Source organism: Lipotes vexillifer, unplaced genomic scaffold (genome assembly GCF_000442215.2).
Source record: "Lipotes vexillifer unplaced genomic scaffold, Lipotes_vexillifer_v1.1 scaffold230, whole genome shotgun sequence".
NCBI classification, from domain to species: Eukaryota; Metazoa; Chordata; class Mammalia; order Artiodactyla; family Lipotidae; genus Lipotes; species Lipotes vexillifer.
The window spans coordinates 7,558,287-7,574,163 of record NW_006775143.1 but is presented as its reverse complement, the minus strand read 5'-3'; the positions used below and the strand labels follow the sequence as shown (position 1 = coordinate 7,574,163).

The 15,877-nt window shown below is 41.2% G+C and overlaps 1 protein-coding gene across 1 annotated transcript in view; it reads right to left on the bottom strand.

Annotated features, from left to right (window-relative positions):
* The window catches only part of LPAR1 (lysophosphatidic acid receptor 1), a 167,362-nt gene that overhangs the window by 47,094 nt on the left and 104,391 nt on the right, over nt 1-15,877 (bottom strand). Inside the window, exon 3 of the mRNA XM_007449778.1 lies at nt 12,089-12,836. Coding sequence (XP_007449840.1) covers nt 12,089-12,836 — 748 coding nt within the window. The remainder of the gene's footprint in view (nt 1-12,088; nt 12,837-15,877) is intronic.

The following is a 15,877-nucleotide window of genomic DNA, read 5'->3' as shown; positions in this document are numbered from 1 at the left end:
AAGAGTGTTTTTTAATGAAAACATCTTCATTTTTCCCAAGACATAAGAATTTGCCAAATTAAATAAAGCTAGTGTTCCAATCTCTACAACTTTTGTTTATTTGATCATTATACATGGACTTTGCAGGATGTCCAAATATAGGCTTCCCCTGTTTCGTTCAGAAACTCAGATTCCAGAGCCTCGATTTAGAGCTGGGCTTCTCCTCTGGGGCTGGGGCAATATACAAAGGAGCATTCCCGGGCATCATGTGCTCAGCAAAGTTAGCAAAGCAAATCCCTCCAGAATAACTTGTTGGCCACAGCAAACGCTTGTCAGCTTTTCACCTCATCAGTTTCCTGTGCAGGTCCTGTAAGGCTGGGCTCCTATCTTCCCTCTCCCCCCAAGAAAGGAAAATAACTCAAGCAAATGAATTCCTGCCTGCCACATGAAGAGAAGCTTTCTGAAGTGTAGAAATACCCATTTAGAATGAACTCATGGAAAACCCTACTTAAAGTGCAGTGTTCTTTGTGTCAACAAAAGTCTACTTGGGCAGGATAAATAGGTGAAGCCATGAATTTCCAGTCTCCCAATGCCAGACTAAATCCCACTTCTTCAAAAAGACCCTGTTATTGCTGTGTAACCCTATTAGAACTTCATATTTGCTTTGGATCATTATAATAACTCCTCTATTGGAGGAGACCAGCCAGGGTTTAAGTAAAGCCATGACCACACTCAGTCTAGACAGTATCATCTTCACTGAAATACATGAATAAAAAGTAGCTTCTCAGAGTATAAGGCTCTAGTTTAGACCTCAAAGAAAAAAACAGCAAAGGTACAAACACAGGAAAAAAGATGATTTCCATGGAAAAACAAATCGTTAAGATACTTTTTTTCAAAGGGCATGACAGAGTATATGTAAAAGGAGAGAAAACTTCAGTTTTGAATTGAAGGTATACATTACCTGTTTGTAAACATATATAATTGCTGATCAATAAATATAAGATTCTATAAAGCAGACATGTCCCTTTATTTCTAGACAACCCAAAATAAAAACCAGAAATATTAAATAAGTGAAACCCCTTTGTGCTTAAATTGATCTCCAGGATAATACAGAAACCTGTAACACATAGGAAAAAAAAAAAAAAATCTATGTACAGAGGGTTGATTGCCATCTAAAATGCTTTATTTCCCATCCAATGCTACGTGTGTTGGAGTTGCCTCATAAAATACATAAAGCCAGTTAAATCTGAATTTCAGATAAACAATGAATACTTTTGTTAGTATGAGTATGTCCCATGCAATTACTTATATTTGCTAAATATGGCAATTTGCATGCCTATATGTGTGTTCGTCATAAGTGTAAGTGTCCACAGCTCCAGGCAATGATCTTTCAAGTCCTGAAAACATACATGTCACTACAGAGCACTTCTTACTTGCTACAAGATGTTAATTTGCACATGCAGAAAAACCATCCCTTTCCTTATAGGTCAGTAACCATGCAAACTCATTTACTTCATAACCAATTTAATGTGAATCTGATTAACTACAGTCGATTCAAAAAAAGAATTATACAGTGCAAAATGCAGGCAAAAAAATTATTAAGCACAATGTTGTCTTAAAATCACGCAAGCTTCCCCTCCCACCCCCCAAAAAATGCCAAATGGGTTATTTCCATATCTAAGTAACGTATTAATTGCAATATAAGGAAGTAACTGAATACTTAATTCAGAGTGCAAGAATAGCTAATAGTAGTAATTTCTTTGCCTGGGTTCACATGGCAAACTCCTATACATCATCTAAGATGTTATTCCTAAATCTCCTTCATCATGAAATATACTGACATTGTCCAATCAGAAGACAGCACTTCCACAGCACCCTCCATATTTTATTTACCAAATTACATTGTTTTTATTTATTTAAATTATCCATTATGATCTCCTAAAATGAGAGCCGCTTGAGAACAGGGTCCATATTTTCACTGATCTCCGCTTCCCTACTCCTTAACAGAGGGCCTAGTACACATTCAATACATATTTGTTAACAAAACAAACTATTATTAACAAGCTCACAATGGAACTTAACCTAAAGAAATGTCCTTGACAGGCAGGATGCGGAACTGCCTTATTACAACTACCTTTAAACAAATATTCCTTTGAATGAGACTCATTATTAAATCCCATTGAATTTCAAGCTACACAGGTATATTTCTATTGTTACTAGGGAACCTGTAAAACTCCATCCAGAATAAAAGGTGTAGTTCATTTATTCATTCAAAAAATATCTAGAGGGTTTCCCTGTTGGCGCAGTGGTTGGGAGTCCGCCTGCCGATGCAGGGGACGCGGGTTGGTGCCCCGGTCCGGGAAGATCCCACATGCCGCAGAGCGGCTGGGCCCGTGAGCCATGGTTGCTGAGCCTGCACGTCCGGAGCCTGTGCTCCGCAATGGGAGAGGCCACGGCAGTGAGAGGCCCGAGTACTGCAAAAAAAAACAAAAAACAAAACAAAACAAAACAAAAAACCAGAGTTTTCCAAGTGCTAGACCCTGTTCTAGGGGCTGGGAAATAAAATAAAACCTTGCCATCACTGAATTCCCAAAACAATACTCCAAAGAGATACGTAAAGTAGCAGTGAGAGATTAGAAGGGGGGTGAAATATCCTTTCCTTTCTAGGCGGATAGTGTTGGGACCCAGACTAAAGGAATCTCAAGTGGTCTCACAATAAAGCTGGGACTGACTAGGGAACAGCAATAAGGTCTCATGACCCTACCCATTTGCCATTTCTTTCATTTATGCCAGACACAGTCTTTCACTTCAGATCAAAAGAAAACAGAATGGTGCCCTGAATGATGGCTGGGTTGCCAGCTGTGCCCTAAGCATGGCAGGTCCACCAAAAGGAGCTAATGACCCTTTCTAACAGATATTGACAAAGTGGCCTGTTCCATTTCAAAACTCATTCTAATGGCCAACACTATTTAACTGTTTAATCTGGAGACGTCCAGAGAGTTACCAGGTCAAAACTGTCATTTCTTACGGGGTAATAGGACTTTTCATACATACGGCTGAGGCTCAACAAATAAGATGCAGGCAACTCTGCAGTGCAGATGTATCTTTGGGAAAGCAAAGGCCACTCAGAATAAAATTTACAGCCTGTTTTGGAGCCAAGAGCTGCTAAACCACAACAGTACTTTAGTACCATGTCATAGAAATGAAGTACCATCACAGCCACCAAACCCACTATTGTATGTATGCTGGTGTGTGGATGAGTAGAGGTATGTCAGAGAGAAGACAGAAAGGGCGGGTGGGGCGCAGGGGGAGAAAAGGCACATGCAGACAAGACCTCATGGTAATGACAATACTTGCTACCATTCAGTAAGCGTATTACATTAGCCAGATCCTGTGCTAAGTGTGCTTTACATGAATTACCTCGTCTAATGCTCATGATCACTTGATTATAGGAAGGTCCTACTATCCCTATGCTATTAATCCTGAAACTGAGGCGCAGAGAGGTTCAGTCATTTCCTCAAGGCTATGAAACTAATAAGTGAGGGGTCAGGATTCCAATTCTAAACTCTGGCCTATTTTATTCCGAATCGAAGCTCTCAAGCCCTAAGCAACAGTGATTTCCAGCGGCTGCCACAATTCCTTCAGGAAACCCTTGCATCTTCTATGACCTTTAAGGACGAGGACAAATGACTGTGTAAGGTTCATTCTGGGACTGACAGGCATCTCAATGAGAAGAGGTCTGAATCACTCTCATCAGACCTAAAGTAAGAAAGAGCTCCATGTTCTGCCTGTTCTGTCCACACCTCAGAAGAAACCCTGTTAGGTTCATGTGGTATTTTTGTTTTCTGTTTCTGTTTGAAAGTTTCTTCTGAGTAAAAATATTTGAATGGAGTTGGGCAACAAAAGGGTACAAAGGAGCTGGTATTTGCAAGTTGTTTTCTCATTTGACCAGGCCCAGGATCTGGGGTCTGGGCAGCACTGTGGGCCTTCCACAGGGACTCTCTCCTGACCACACCCGCAGTACCAGCCAGCCCCGTGGCTCGTCCAACAACAGAGGCTCTCATGAATGGTCTCACAGGTCCTTCCTCAAAGAGGCCTTAACAGGGATGCCACGGGGACCTGAGGAGACTTGGGGTAGCTCTGGTTCCTCTTCAGAGCAACAGGATGTGCAGTTGGTCACCTGTGGCCAGGGAATAAGAGACTCTTGTGTCTAGTCCCTTCCCTTAGCAACAAGACCAACTGGGAAACCCTCTCTTCTTGCCACTCAGCTCTCTACTGCAGAGTCATTTTTTTTTGAAATCGTTTCTTTGAGACTCTCCTCTATCAATGTGCCGCTCCCTTTAATGGGGGACAGTACACCTAAACCTAGTTATTCAAAAGCTGATACGGAGAAAAATCATAGTCCCTTGCTTTTACTCCAATTCTATTTCTACGTTTTCCACTAGAAAACGCTACGTGGCTGATCCACAGTAGTTATGTCCTTATCATTTTATTTATAGAGTTATAAGTAGAACTCTAAATAACCTTGGAAATCAAATCGGCCAACTCCATCCTAGAGATGAAAGTACAGAGAAATTGCTGCACGGAGAAAGTGACTTGCCCAGAATCACCCAGAGTGATTACAAGAGTCAGGAGTAGATCCCAGAGGCATCCTGCCTCAATGAATGTAAGTGGGAAAACTACACACACACACACACACACACACACACACACACACACGGTAAAATAGAAACAATAAAAAAACAAGATAAATAAGAAACTAATACAATGCTGTTATGAAGAAAGCAAACAGGATGATAAGAAGGTGTTGGGACTTCCCTGGTGGCACAGGGGATAAGACTCCGCACTCCCAAGGCAGGAGGCCCGGGTTCGATCCCTGTTCAGGGAACTAGATCCCACATGCATGCTGCAACTAAGGAGCTGGTGAGCTGCAACTACGGAGCCCGCCTGCCGCAGCTAAGACCCGGCGCAACCAAACAAATAGTAAAAATTCAAAAAATAAAATTAAAAAAAATAAAGAGCATTAGTTAAAAAAAAATGTGTAAAAACTACATAATGTGCCAGTAATTCAGTTTCCAATGACTTTTATCAAAGCTTCATTTCAGAGATCACCAGCTGTTTATAATAAGGCCAAATTCAAGGGAACCCTTTCTGTGGGTTCCGGGTACCTTTATAGCCACAATGTTTACACCTAACCCTGGGTAGCCACAGAAATACATGTTGATGTTCACAAGGAAGAAAATGATGGAAGGTGTGGATGGAAATGAACAAGCTGGAGGCCTAGGCAGTAGGAACAGCACCTTAGTGGAAGTTAACAAACCTAGTTCTCGGTCTGAGCCACCAGCTAACTCAGACCTAAATTTCTCAATTAACTTGGGAGCTTCGGTCCCTTTATTTGTAGGATTAGGAAGTTGGACAGCATGATTTACAAAAAACAGAAATGAAGAAAAAGTTGTTCTTTACTGTATTTACACAGGGGAACCAGTCGAGTGTTGAGCCGAAAGAAAACGGAGAAAGAATATAAACCAACAGAAAGCAGAGCCTAGAAGGGGAGTGACTGTACATCCTGGGTGGACCAGACTAGTCTTGGTTTAGGCCTGTTGTTCCACTGTCCCACTTAGTGCCTGTTTTCACTACCAGAAGTGTCTCAGTTTGGATGATAAATTATATGGTTATCCCTATAAGGAACTGGTGTTCTTTATCCTAGAGAATCCTTTAGCATCTCTGATCACCGAAAGGCAGAAACTCAAACTCCTTTAATACGTTATAAAGGCTCTAAGTCAAAACTCTATCCAGCATACCCACCACATGGTAATCACACCTGACTACTTTCAGTTCCCCAAAGGTGAGCTGTTGCTTAGCTTCTCCTCTACCCCCACCCCACAGGAGGACAAGCTCCTCCACACGCATCAAGACCCAACTCGATATTTCCTCCTGTGTGAGGCCTCCCTTCCCTCCACTCTTCCCAGACGTCAACTAGCACACGGGCCCGACCGCTTTGCAACTCCTTCTCAGTCTCCTCTAACACGCTGTAAGCTCAGCAAAGAATGAAGTTTAAAAAGCAAAACTAAACAAATGGGACTATAGATCAAATGAAGAAGCTTCTGCACAGCAAAGGAAACCATCAACAAGACAAAAAGATAACCTACTAAATGGGAGAAGATACTTGCAAATGATATATCTGGTAAGGAGTGAACACCCAAAGCATATAAAAAACTCACACAACTCAACAACAACAACAAAAATCTGATTAAAAAATGGGCAGGGCCTCCCTGGTGGCGCAGTGGTTGAGAGTCCGCCTGCCGATGCAGGGGACGCGGGTTCGTGCCCCGGTCTGGGAGGATCCCACATGCCGCGAAGCGGCTGGGCCCGTGAGCCATGGCCGCTGAGCTTGCGCGTCCGGCAACGGGAAAGGCCACGACAGTGAGAGGCCCACATATCGCAAAAAAAAAAAAAAAAAAAAAAAAAAAAAATGGGCAGAGGAGCTGAACGTACATTTTTTCCAAAGAAGACATACAGATAGCCAACAGGTACATGAAAAAATATTCAGATCACCAATTATTAGGAAATGCAAACCCAAACCAAAATGAGATATCACCTCACGCCTGTTAGAGGGACTGTTATCAAAAAGGCAAAAAATAGGGCTTCCCTGGTGGCGCAGTGGTTGAGAGTCTGCCTGCCGATGCAGGGGACACGGGTTGGTGCCCCGGTCCGGGAAGATCCCACATGCCGCGGAGCGGCTGGGCCCGTGAGCCATGGCCGCTGAGCCTGCGCATCCGGAGCCTGTGCTCCGCAACGGGAGAGACCACAACAGTGAAAGGCCCGAGTACCCCAAAAAAAAAAAAAAAAAAAAGGCAAAAAGTAACAAGTGTTGGTTAGGATGTGGAGAAAAGGCAACCCTCCTACACTGTTGGTGGGAAATTGGTACAGTCGCTATGAAAAACAGTATGGAGAGTCCTCAAACATTAAGAGTAGAACTACCATATGATCCAGCTATCCCACTCCTGGCTATTTATCCAAAGAATATGAAAACACTAATTTGAAAAGATATATGCATCCCATGTTCATCACGGCATTACTTACAATAGCCAAGAGATGGAAACAATCTAAGTGCCCATCAACAGATGAATGGATAAAGATTGTAGTATATATGTGTGAACATACACACACACACACACACACACACACACACACACACACACTGGAATACTACTCAGCCATAAAAAAGATGAAATCTTGTCATTTGCAACAACATGGATGGACCTTGAGGGTATTATGCTATGTGAAATAAGCCAGAGAAAGACAAATATATGATTTCTCTCACTGTGGAATTTTTTTAAAAAAGAATAAATCAAATAAAAACAAACACGTAGATACAGAGAACAGAGTAATGGTTACCAGAGGGGAGGGGGTGGGGAGGAGGGTGAAACAGATAAAGGAGATCAACAGTATGGTGATGGATGGAAACTATATTTTTGGTGACGAGGATGCTGTAGAAATATAATGTTGTACACTCGAAACTTATATCACGTTATAAACGAATGTTGCCTCAATTTAAATAAATGGTATTTACCTTATTCATCTTTTTATCCTTTAGCACATAATTAGCACTCAACAATATGTTTGTTGAATTAAACTGAACAGAGAAGTACATAAAGATTCGCTTACAGGATATTCGCCAAATTATCCTTCATCAGAGTAACGAGAAAACAATGGGCTTAAACTCATCTGGCCCCAACTACTATTATTAATACCAGTAACAGTCTCTTGTATGGCACGTGACCAGTGTCCTATGATAGAAGGTCATGGTACACAACATTCTTACAGCTGGATTCCAGTTCTGCTACTTACAAAATAAGCACTCTTGAACAAGTTACTTACCCTATCTTAACTCAGTTCCCTCAGTATAAAATGGGAGAAACACAACTTTCCTTGGTGTAAGGTTATAAACAGTACATGAAGAGTAATGCCGAGTATTGACCCTGGCACAGGGTACGTAGGTAAAAAGCAGTAATTTAGCTTCAGTGGTGATCATTTCCAGCCAGAACAGATCCAACTAGAAAAAGTGTCTCTCTCTTCTTCCCCAAAGACATAGGCTCCACCTGGATTTATTTTGCTTTATTTTCCTCACTCTCTCCCACAATTAAGATGCAAAAACCTCTACACCATAACCATTATTCTCTCTTTCCAAATCCTGGTTTCCCTCTTCTCTAAGTATCCCCAACAGAAGTGTCATCAGAAGGAACAGAGCAAGAAAGGCAAGGACTTACAACTCAAGATAGACTGTGGTCAAATAAGGAAGAACTTGACTACCACTCTGATTCAACCATGGAACAGGCTCAAAAGGAATTCTTGGTAAAATGTCAAGTGGGGAGAATTCAACCCTGGGGAAGGATTACGTGACTTCGCACTAGGACAATGAACCCTCAAGTTAACTACACCTTGAACTAAACACTCCTTCAATCAGAAGCAGTCAGTTACTGGTGCTCCAACACCAAACAGTGGAAAAGGGCCAATGAGATGAGAGTCGTAACTATCATCATCAGAAAGAAGCAAAAGGAGGAAAGGAATGCTCCCTGAAAGCTTTCTTCTACCCAGGAAATGAAGCACAGGCAGCTAGGCAGTATCAAGAGAAACAAATGGGATCACAATGTTTCAATTTAGTAGCACAGTGCTGTTCAAACTTTATAAAACAATCCAGCATGTGCTGGTAGCTGTTTGTATTATAGAGAGGAAGGATAGCATGGAGGTGAAAAACACATGGGCTCTGGAACCAGACTGCCTGAAACGTATCCCAGCTCCTGTACTTAACTAGCTGTGTGATCTTGGGAAAGCTCCTTAACCTCTCTGTGCCTCAGTTTTCACCTCTGAAAAATGAAGCTAACAAACCTAGACTCCACAGGGATGCTCTTTACAAAAACTCATTTCTAAGGCAGAGTAGTGCTAGGCACATGATTAATGCTATATGTGTTTTACAAATAAAACTATTAAGATCCAGTACTCACTCAGGAGCAGCTTATACAAAATCTTGTGCTTCAAAACTGCTGCTGGTATTGCCATCATAAATCTCAAAGACCCCTTTATTTTATGTTGAGTCCTAGAAATTCAACTTGTTGACTAACAAATCCTTTTACTGAAGGATAAATAACCAATAAACACTGGTTTATTGAACTGAATAGGTCTAAAACCCAGAGGTCATTTTGACATGGTGAAATGGAAACCGAAGGTTTGACACTTAAACTGTAATCATCCCCAGAATAAATGAACAAAATACACATTATTTATTGAGCAGCCCTTGCGGTCACTTTCCAAGCTGTTGCATTTGACTGGAAGGCACAAAATGTAATAGTGGTGCAGCCAGGTTTGGTTTCTGCCACACGACTGAACAAAGTGGCATCAACTTAGTGAATTCACTATGGCTTTCTCTGGTCCTCAGTTCTGAAGGCTCAAAAACCTGGTTTTGTCACCACATTCATTCATTCAACAGTTATTTTACAAGTACCTACTTTGTGCCAGATCCCACAACAGGTAATGTGGAGAAACTGGACAACACATCATCACACTTCCTGCTCACTGCCGCAAAGCTGACAATCTGGCAGAGAAGACATATTAAAAAACCGAACGTGCACCACAAAAAAACCTGATGGTCAACAAACTTGTTCCTACAAGACCAACCCATCTTTCGCATGCAAGCACGACTACATAGAATTCAAGCAGGGGAGTACGTTGTACGAATGGTAACAGGCACCAACTTGACAAACACCTGGCTGTTTAGGGTGGTGAATTACCTATTCCGAGCCCTGCCCATTCTCCCATTCTTGCTGCTTTTCTCTGCAAGGCTACAGTCCATTTATTTAATTTCTCCTTCCTATACTACAATCCCATACACATCTTGCCTCACCAAATTTCTTTGCCTATCACCCTGATTGGAGTTCTCCATGTTCTAAACTTCTTTCATCACACATCGATAGAGATAATGCCATTTATTCCAGAGGCAGCTACATGTATTCAATCTTTGTGGAGCCCACTAGTTTAACCTCAGAAACCAGCGTTATATTCTGTTATTTTCAAGTCTGGGGTTGGTGTGGTAGGGCAGAAGGGGCATTTAGGGCCAACGTGCACTGAAACTGTGGCCCCATAAACCCTCAGAATAATTCTCGGGCTTTCCTGGTGGCACAGTGGTTGAGAGTCTGCCTGCCAATGCAGGGGACACGGGTTCGTGCCCCGGTCCGGGAAGATCCCACATGCCGCGGAGCGGCTAGGCCCGTGAGCCATGGCCGCTGAGCCTGTGCGTCCGGAGCCTGTGCTCCGCAACGGGAGAGGCCACAACAGTGAGAGGCCTGCGTACTGCACACACACACACAAAAATAATAATAATAATTCTCATTTAACCTGCAAAACCACCCAATGAGGTACAAAAGTTAATTTTATATGAATCGTTAAGCATACTACACACCGGAAAATGCTAGGCATTATACAAAGGTCAAAATTAAAACAAGAGCTTAGCAGGTTCATAGTCCAAGTTCAGTAGTCATTTTCTGCTGGTGGTTCTATGAACTACAAGCAGTACTTGAGATGATACTAGAAAAAGTGCACCCGTATGAAAAGTTTCAACCAACATTGAGATCAGCAGTAAACAAAGACTTGAGTCAATACAGAAGTGAAATCTCTCATGTTATTTAATTTAATACAAAAAATAGCATCCATGGTAAATAAAGATGTGCTTCATCCTTATCATGGAGAATGTATACTTGTGGCACAGGTATGCTCAAGGCTTTTGTTGATAATTAAACATAGAGGGAAATCATTTTTATACTTCTACTGAACTTTGTTGGATGGAATAAGAAAATTTCACATCTGAGGTGGTGGGGGCCTCAGTGGGGATACTACCTACACGTGCCAGTTAGTTACAGACAGGGCTTTAGTTGTGTCGGCAATCCCAAGGCCTGGTCTTTATTCTTAGAGCCATAATTAGGGCTCTCTTTCCTGGGGCTAAAATTAAAGTAGCTCCCAGAGTTTCAGAGGAGCCACACCATCCCAGGTTCCATCCACTCAACCCTGCTTTACAAACTGGAACAAAGAGCATTAGAGGAACTTTCCACTGAATTTCAATGGAGAAAGATGAACTACTAAAGATTTTTTAAAAGATATTTTTTAAATGTGATCAGACATTAACCCAAATATAGCCCATGGAGAAAATGTAATTCAATAGGGTAATTATTTAAAATTCTCACTGGGTAAACTTTAAAAATAGGCCCTCTAAGCTCCAAAAGAAATGTTCTGTGTATGCTGTCTTCACGGACACATTTCCGGGAGTCAGCACAGGGCCTGGAACTTATGAGGTTCTCTTTAACTATTTTCTGAATACATAAATGAATAAATATATTCCTTGTGATCATTAACCATGAATTTTTCACCCAGGAAAAACAATACCTATTTAAAGGCAAAAGTTATTCGAGTATACATCACATAAAAAAATAAAATCCTGCTTTTCACCTTGAAATATGAATTAACTTCCACCACTAAAACCCGAAAATTAATGGAAAAAAAGTTTTCATAAAGATGACTGTCAGAGATGGTATTAATTCCAACCCATTTTGCGCAATAAATCTACACAAAACCTTGATATACTTACCTACATGTGTGCAGTAACAATGACAGAAAGTGAAAGACTCCTTATTTGGAAACAGACTCATAAAAATACTGTGTGTGAAAGCATATTCATGGGACAGTAAAAACACTTTCTGAGAATCTGTAATAAAGAGACAATAGGCAAAAGTTCCACAATTTGGGCTGTAATAAAACCTTTCAAAAGCTGATATCTTTCAATGCTTGATAGCCAAACTCGTCAATGACATCTTCCACATCACCATGATTTATAACACATCACTAAGACATTATTTCCCTGAAACCAGGTCTGTAATTATAGAAAGACTGGGATGCTGACTTCTTCATAAACATTTGCTATAAAGGTGCCTTGTCCCCTTGTAATTCCTGCATATATACCTGCTGATGTTCACATTGTTGTTTACCACTATCATAAACTACTCTGGTTTGTACTAAGACATCGAGAATCCGTAAAGTAAGTTACAGTCAAGACGAAACTCACCGAGCACGATGACCACAGTCTTCAGAAGACTCATCATGGTATCCCGATTGCGCCGCGGCCCAGAACTATGCCGAGACATCCTCATAGTCCTCTGGCGAACGTAGCCAAAGATATGAGCATAGAGAACCACCATGACGACAAAGGTCACCAAGTTGAAAATGGCCCAGAAGACCAAGTAAGAGTCACTGTAGAGGGGTGCCATGTTGGAACAGTTTTCGATATCACAGATGCAGTTCCAGCCCACACTGGGTATGGCCCCCATAACAATGGCCATGGTCCAGATGACCACAATCACCACCACCACACGCCGGTTGCTCATCCGCGTGTGGAGCTGCATGCGGAAAACCGTAATATGCCTCTCGATTGCAATGGCCAGTAAGTTGGCCACAGAGGCTGTCAGGCTGGTGTCAATGAGGCCCTGACGCAGGAGCCACGTGCTAACAGTCAGTCTCCGAGTATTGGGTCCTGTGTTGAACATTAGGTAGAAGTAGGCCAACCCGGCAAAGAAGTCCGCAGCAGCCAGATTCGCCATTAAGTAATAAATAGGAAAATGGAAGCGGCGGTTGACATAGATCGCCACCATGACCAGCAGGTTGGCCAACATGATGAAGATACAGACGGTGATTCCAAGTCCCATCACCAGCTTGCTAACTGTGTTCCATTCTGTGGCAAGGTACTTTCCACTCCGGTTATAAAAGAAGGCAATGGACTCATTGTAGAAGCACTGTGGTTCATTCATGGCTGTGAACTAAAAGAGAAAGGAAGAAAGGTTAAAAAAGAGAAAAACCATGAACCCAAATTTAAAGATGTGTAGATAACGCAAGTCTTCTACGGTAAATGTGGCCAAAAAAGAGCAAAAGCAAAGAATCTGAAAATCTGATCCTGTGTAATGTTCTATGATTATGTTGAAACCCCAAGGTTTCTCACTGTTTTACTGTTCTCGAGATTAAAGACAGTTGGAGTTAAATAAATGACAAGGTCTGTTCTTGGTGGCTGCACATCATTGAAGTCTACTAGAAAAGCCACACGACCCAGAAATCATGCCTAAAATACATGAGACAGATGAGAATTTTGCAGAGCGCTGCAATTGGAATATTTACCATAGTGAAATCTATTTTGGCCCGTTATTTAGGGAATCTGTAAACACAGATGGTTTATAGATAGGGTATTATTGCCCTATTATTCTGCATTTCTGTTCTCACATAGTATGTTCAATCTGTGTCAGATATTTTGTAACGCAAGTCCCCACAAGGACCATCAGTCCCAACATTTCAAAGAGGTCACTATGCATCAAAGCTACTATGCCCAAAGCCAGCATTTGCTGTTCAACATTCCTGTGGTCAGCACTGTCTTCCCCCACAACTCCTTACCCCAGAATAGCATTCATCAAACAATCTATGACGTTTGAGAACGTTTTTCTTCTTGGAGGACATAAGAAATATGTAACTAATGTAACCTTCAGACAGCAGTTCATACTTTGACACTGCTCTAAAAGTACATCTTCTAAAATGTTGAGCGATAATGTTTCATTATGTGTTTTCTTATTTTTAACATCATCAATCAGAATATATTTGCTTATTAACTACTTATACTCTCACTTGAATTCAAAAGGATTGAGGAAGTTTCTAATAGAATGATATAGGTGTCAATAAAACTATTAAAACAAAATTAGAAAGGAAAAAGTAACACGGAGGGCTTCCCTGGCGGCGCAGTGGTTGAGAGTCCACCTGCCGATGCAGGGGACGTGGGTTCGTGCCCCGGTCTGGGAAGATCCCACATGCCGCGGAGCGGCTGGGCCCGTGAGCCATGGCTGCTGAGCCTGCGCGTACGGAGCCTGTGCTCCGCAATGGGAGAGACCACACGGTGAGAGGCCCGTGTACCGCAAAAAAAAAAAAAGAAAGTAATACGGAGATACTAGAAAATTACACATCAAATAGAATAAATCACCCTTCCTAAAGCCTTAGGTTTGTCTGTGACTCCTAAAATTAGAGAATATTTCTTGAAGATAGCTCACATCCAACCTTTTTCTTCATATCTTGCACTGCATTTAGTAAATTACCTAGCAAATATGACAGTTTTAACCACTATTTTTGATCGAATATTCTACCGAATATCCGTGAGTTGTGCCTTAACGTTTACCAAACACAGAAAGTTCCAAAACAGTGTGTGAAACTCTTCTTGAATGGTTAGTCTCCTGACCTGTCCAGACATCTAGGATCTCTTTCCTCATTTAGACTAAATAGCTTTTAGATTATGCTTCTATAATAATCACTCTTACCATGTTGTATAATTATGTATCACCTTGTTTCTTAAAAAGATGATAGTCCAGGGGAAGAGTGAAGACCTTGTCTTACACATCTTGGTATCTAATGTACCTTCCACAGAGCCCCACTCATTGGCGATCTGAGAACTTGTGATGTTCCATTCCACTCCAAATCTTGCCATTACTCTGGGTATCTCATCTAATTTTCTAGCCTCTCAGTTTCTTGACCTCATCTTTCATGACTTTCTATTTCATTACAACTCAGCTGCCCACTTCCAAGGTCACACCCTGGACTCTGTAACCACTCAGAACTGTCTCCCTTTAGAAATAATCGATTGATACATTCTAATACTCTTTCCATTCTAATTACTCTTCCCATTCTTCCAAATTTATACATTCTAAGTACTCCCTTCCCATTCTTCCAAATTTCTCAATTGATCCCCCTACATCAGTTCTTTGAAGCCATCTATTTCCTTAAGCATCCTACTTTTTCCCAATGGATTACCTCCCTATCTTCCCCCTTTTCCCTATCTGGCTTAGGTTCCATAGGATATCGTTTCAACCTCTTTTTTTTTTTTTGCTAATGCAAGAAGACAGTCTCTTCTTGAAGACTTGGAGGTCAGGTGCCCTTCAGAATTCAAAAATTTGCCAGTTTTAAGAACAGTTATAGAGGACATAATCTATGTTTGATGTAACAGCCCCACCAAAATTTGAGACAGCACTCCATAATGATACACGTTAATCTCTAAAGTAAAACATATGAATATATACACTAAGTTTGATAAATAAAGGTTATAAGTAGCCTCATATCTTTTCATTCAGAGCAACTTTTGCCACTGCGTTAAGAAAAAATCATCAGTTTTCAGATCTTCTTAAATGTTATACTTTCAGATAAGGAAGTAGAGACCTTTATCTTTTAATCTACTTGCTCCACTGCACTTCTATAACAATTTCTTAGAATAACACCAGTCTTGGATGAATGCAATTGGTTCCCACTTCCACACCTACACCAAGGCTTCTGAGAAATGTTAGAGAAAAATCAACATATCTGGCAGATTGATTCTGCTATAAATTCACATGATGTCTAGCCTCAACTGAGAATTTAATGCCACAGGAAATCTGATTTTCTCCCTAATTATTATTCTGTATCTTCTTCACAGTAAATACTCTAAATTTATTATTCTCTCGAGTCTCACCTTCCCTCTCTCCAGCAGCAGCTGCCAAAAGAGGAAACTTAGAAATCATCAGATTGAAACTCTTTTTCCTTTAAAATTACCTATTCAAAAACCCATTTTTTTCTTCCCCTTCTGTTACAATGGAAAAGGTGTACCATTTGCCATCCAAGTGTTCCAAATCCCATCCATTCTTACTATTTCCAGAACCTTGTTCTATAAATTGCTTTCTTTCTTCAAGTCCCTCCTCACTCCTCCTCTCTCTTGAATCTTTCCTATCCATATTCAAGTAAGTTTAATCTCTACCAAAGACAGGAAGGAAGGAAAGAAGGGAGGGAGGGAGGGAGGGAGGGA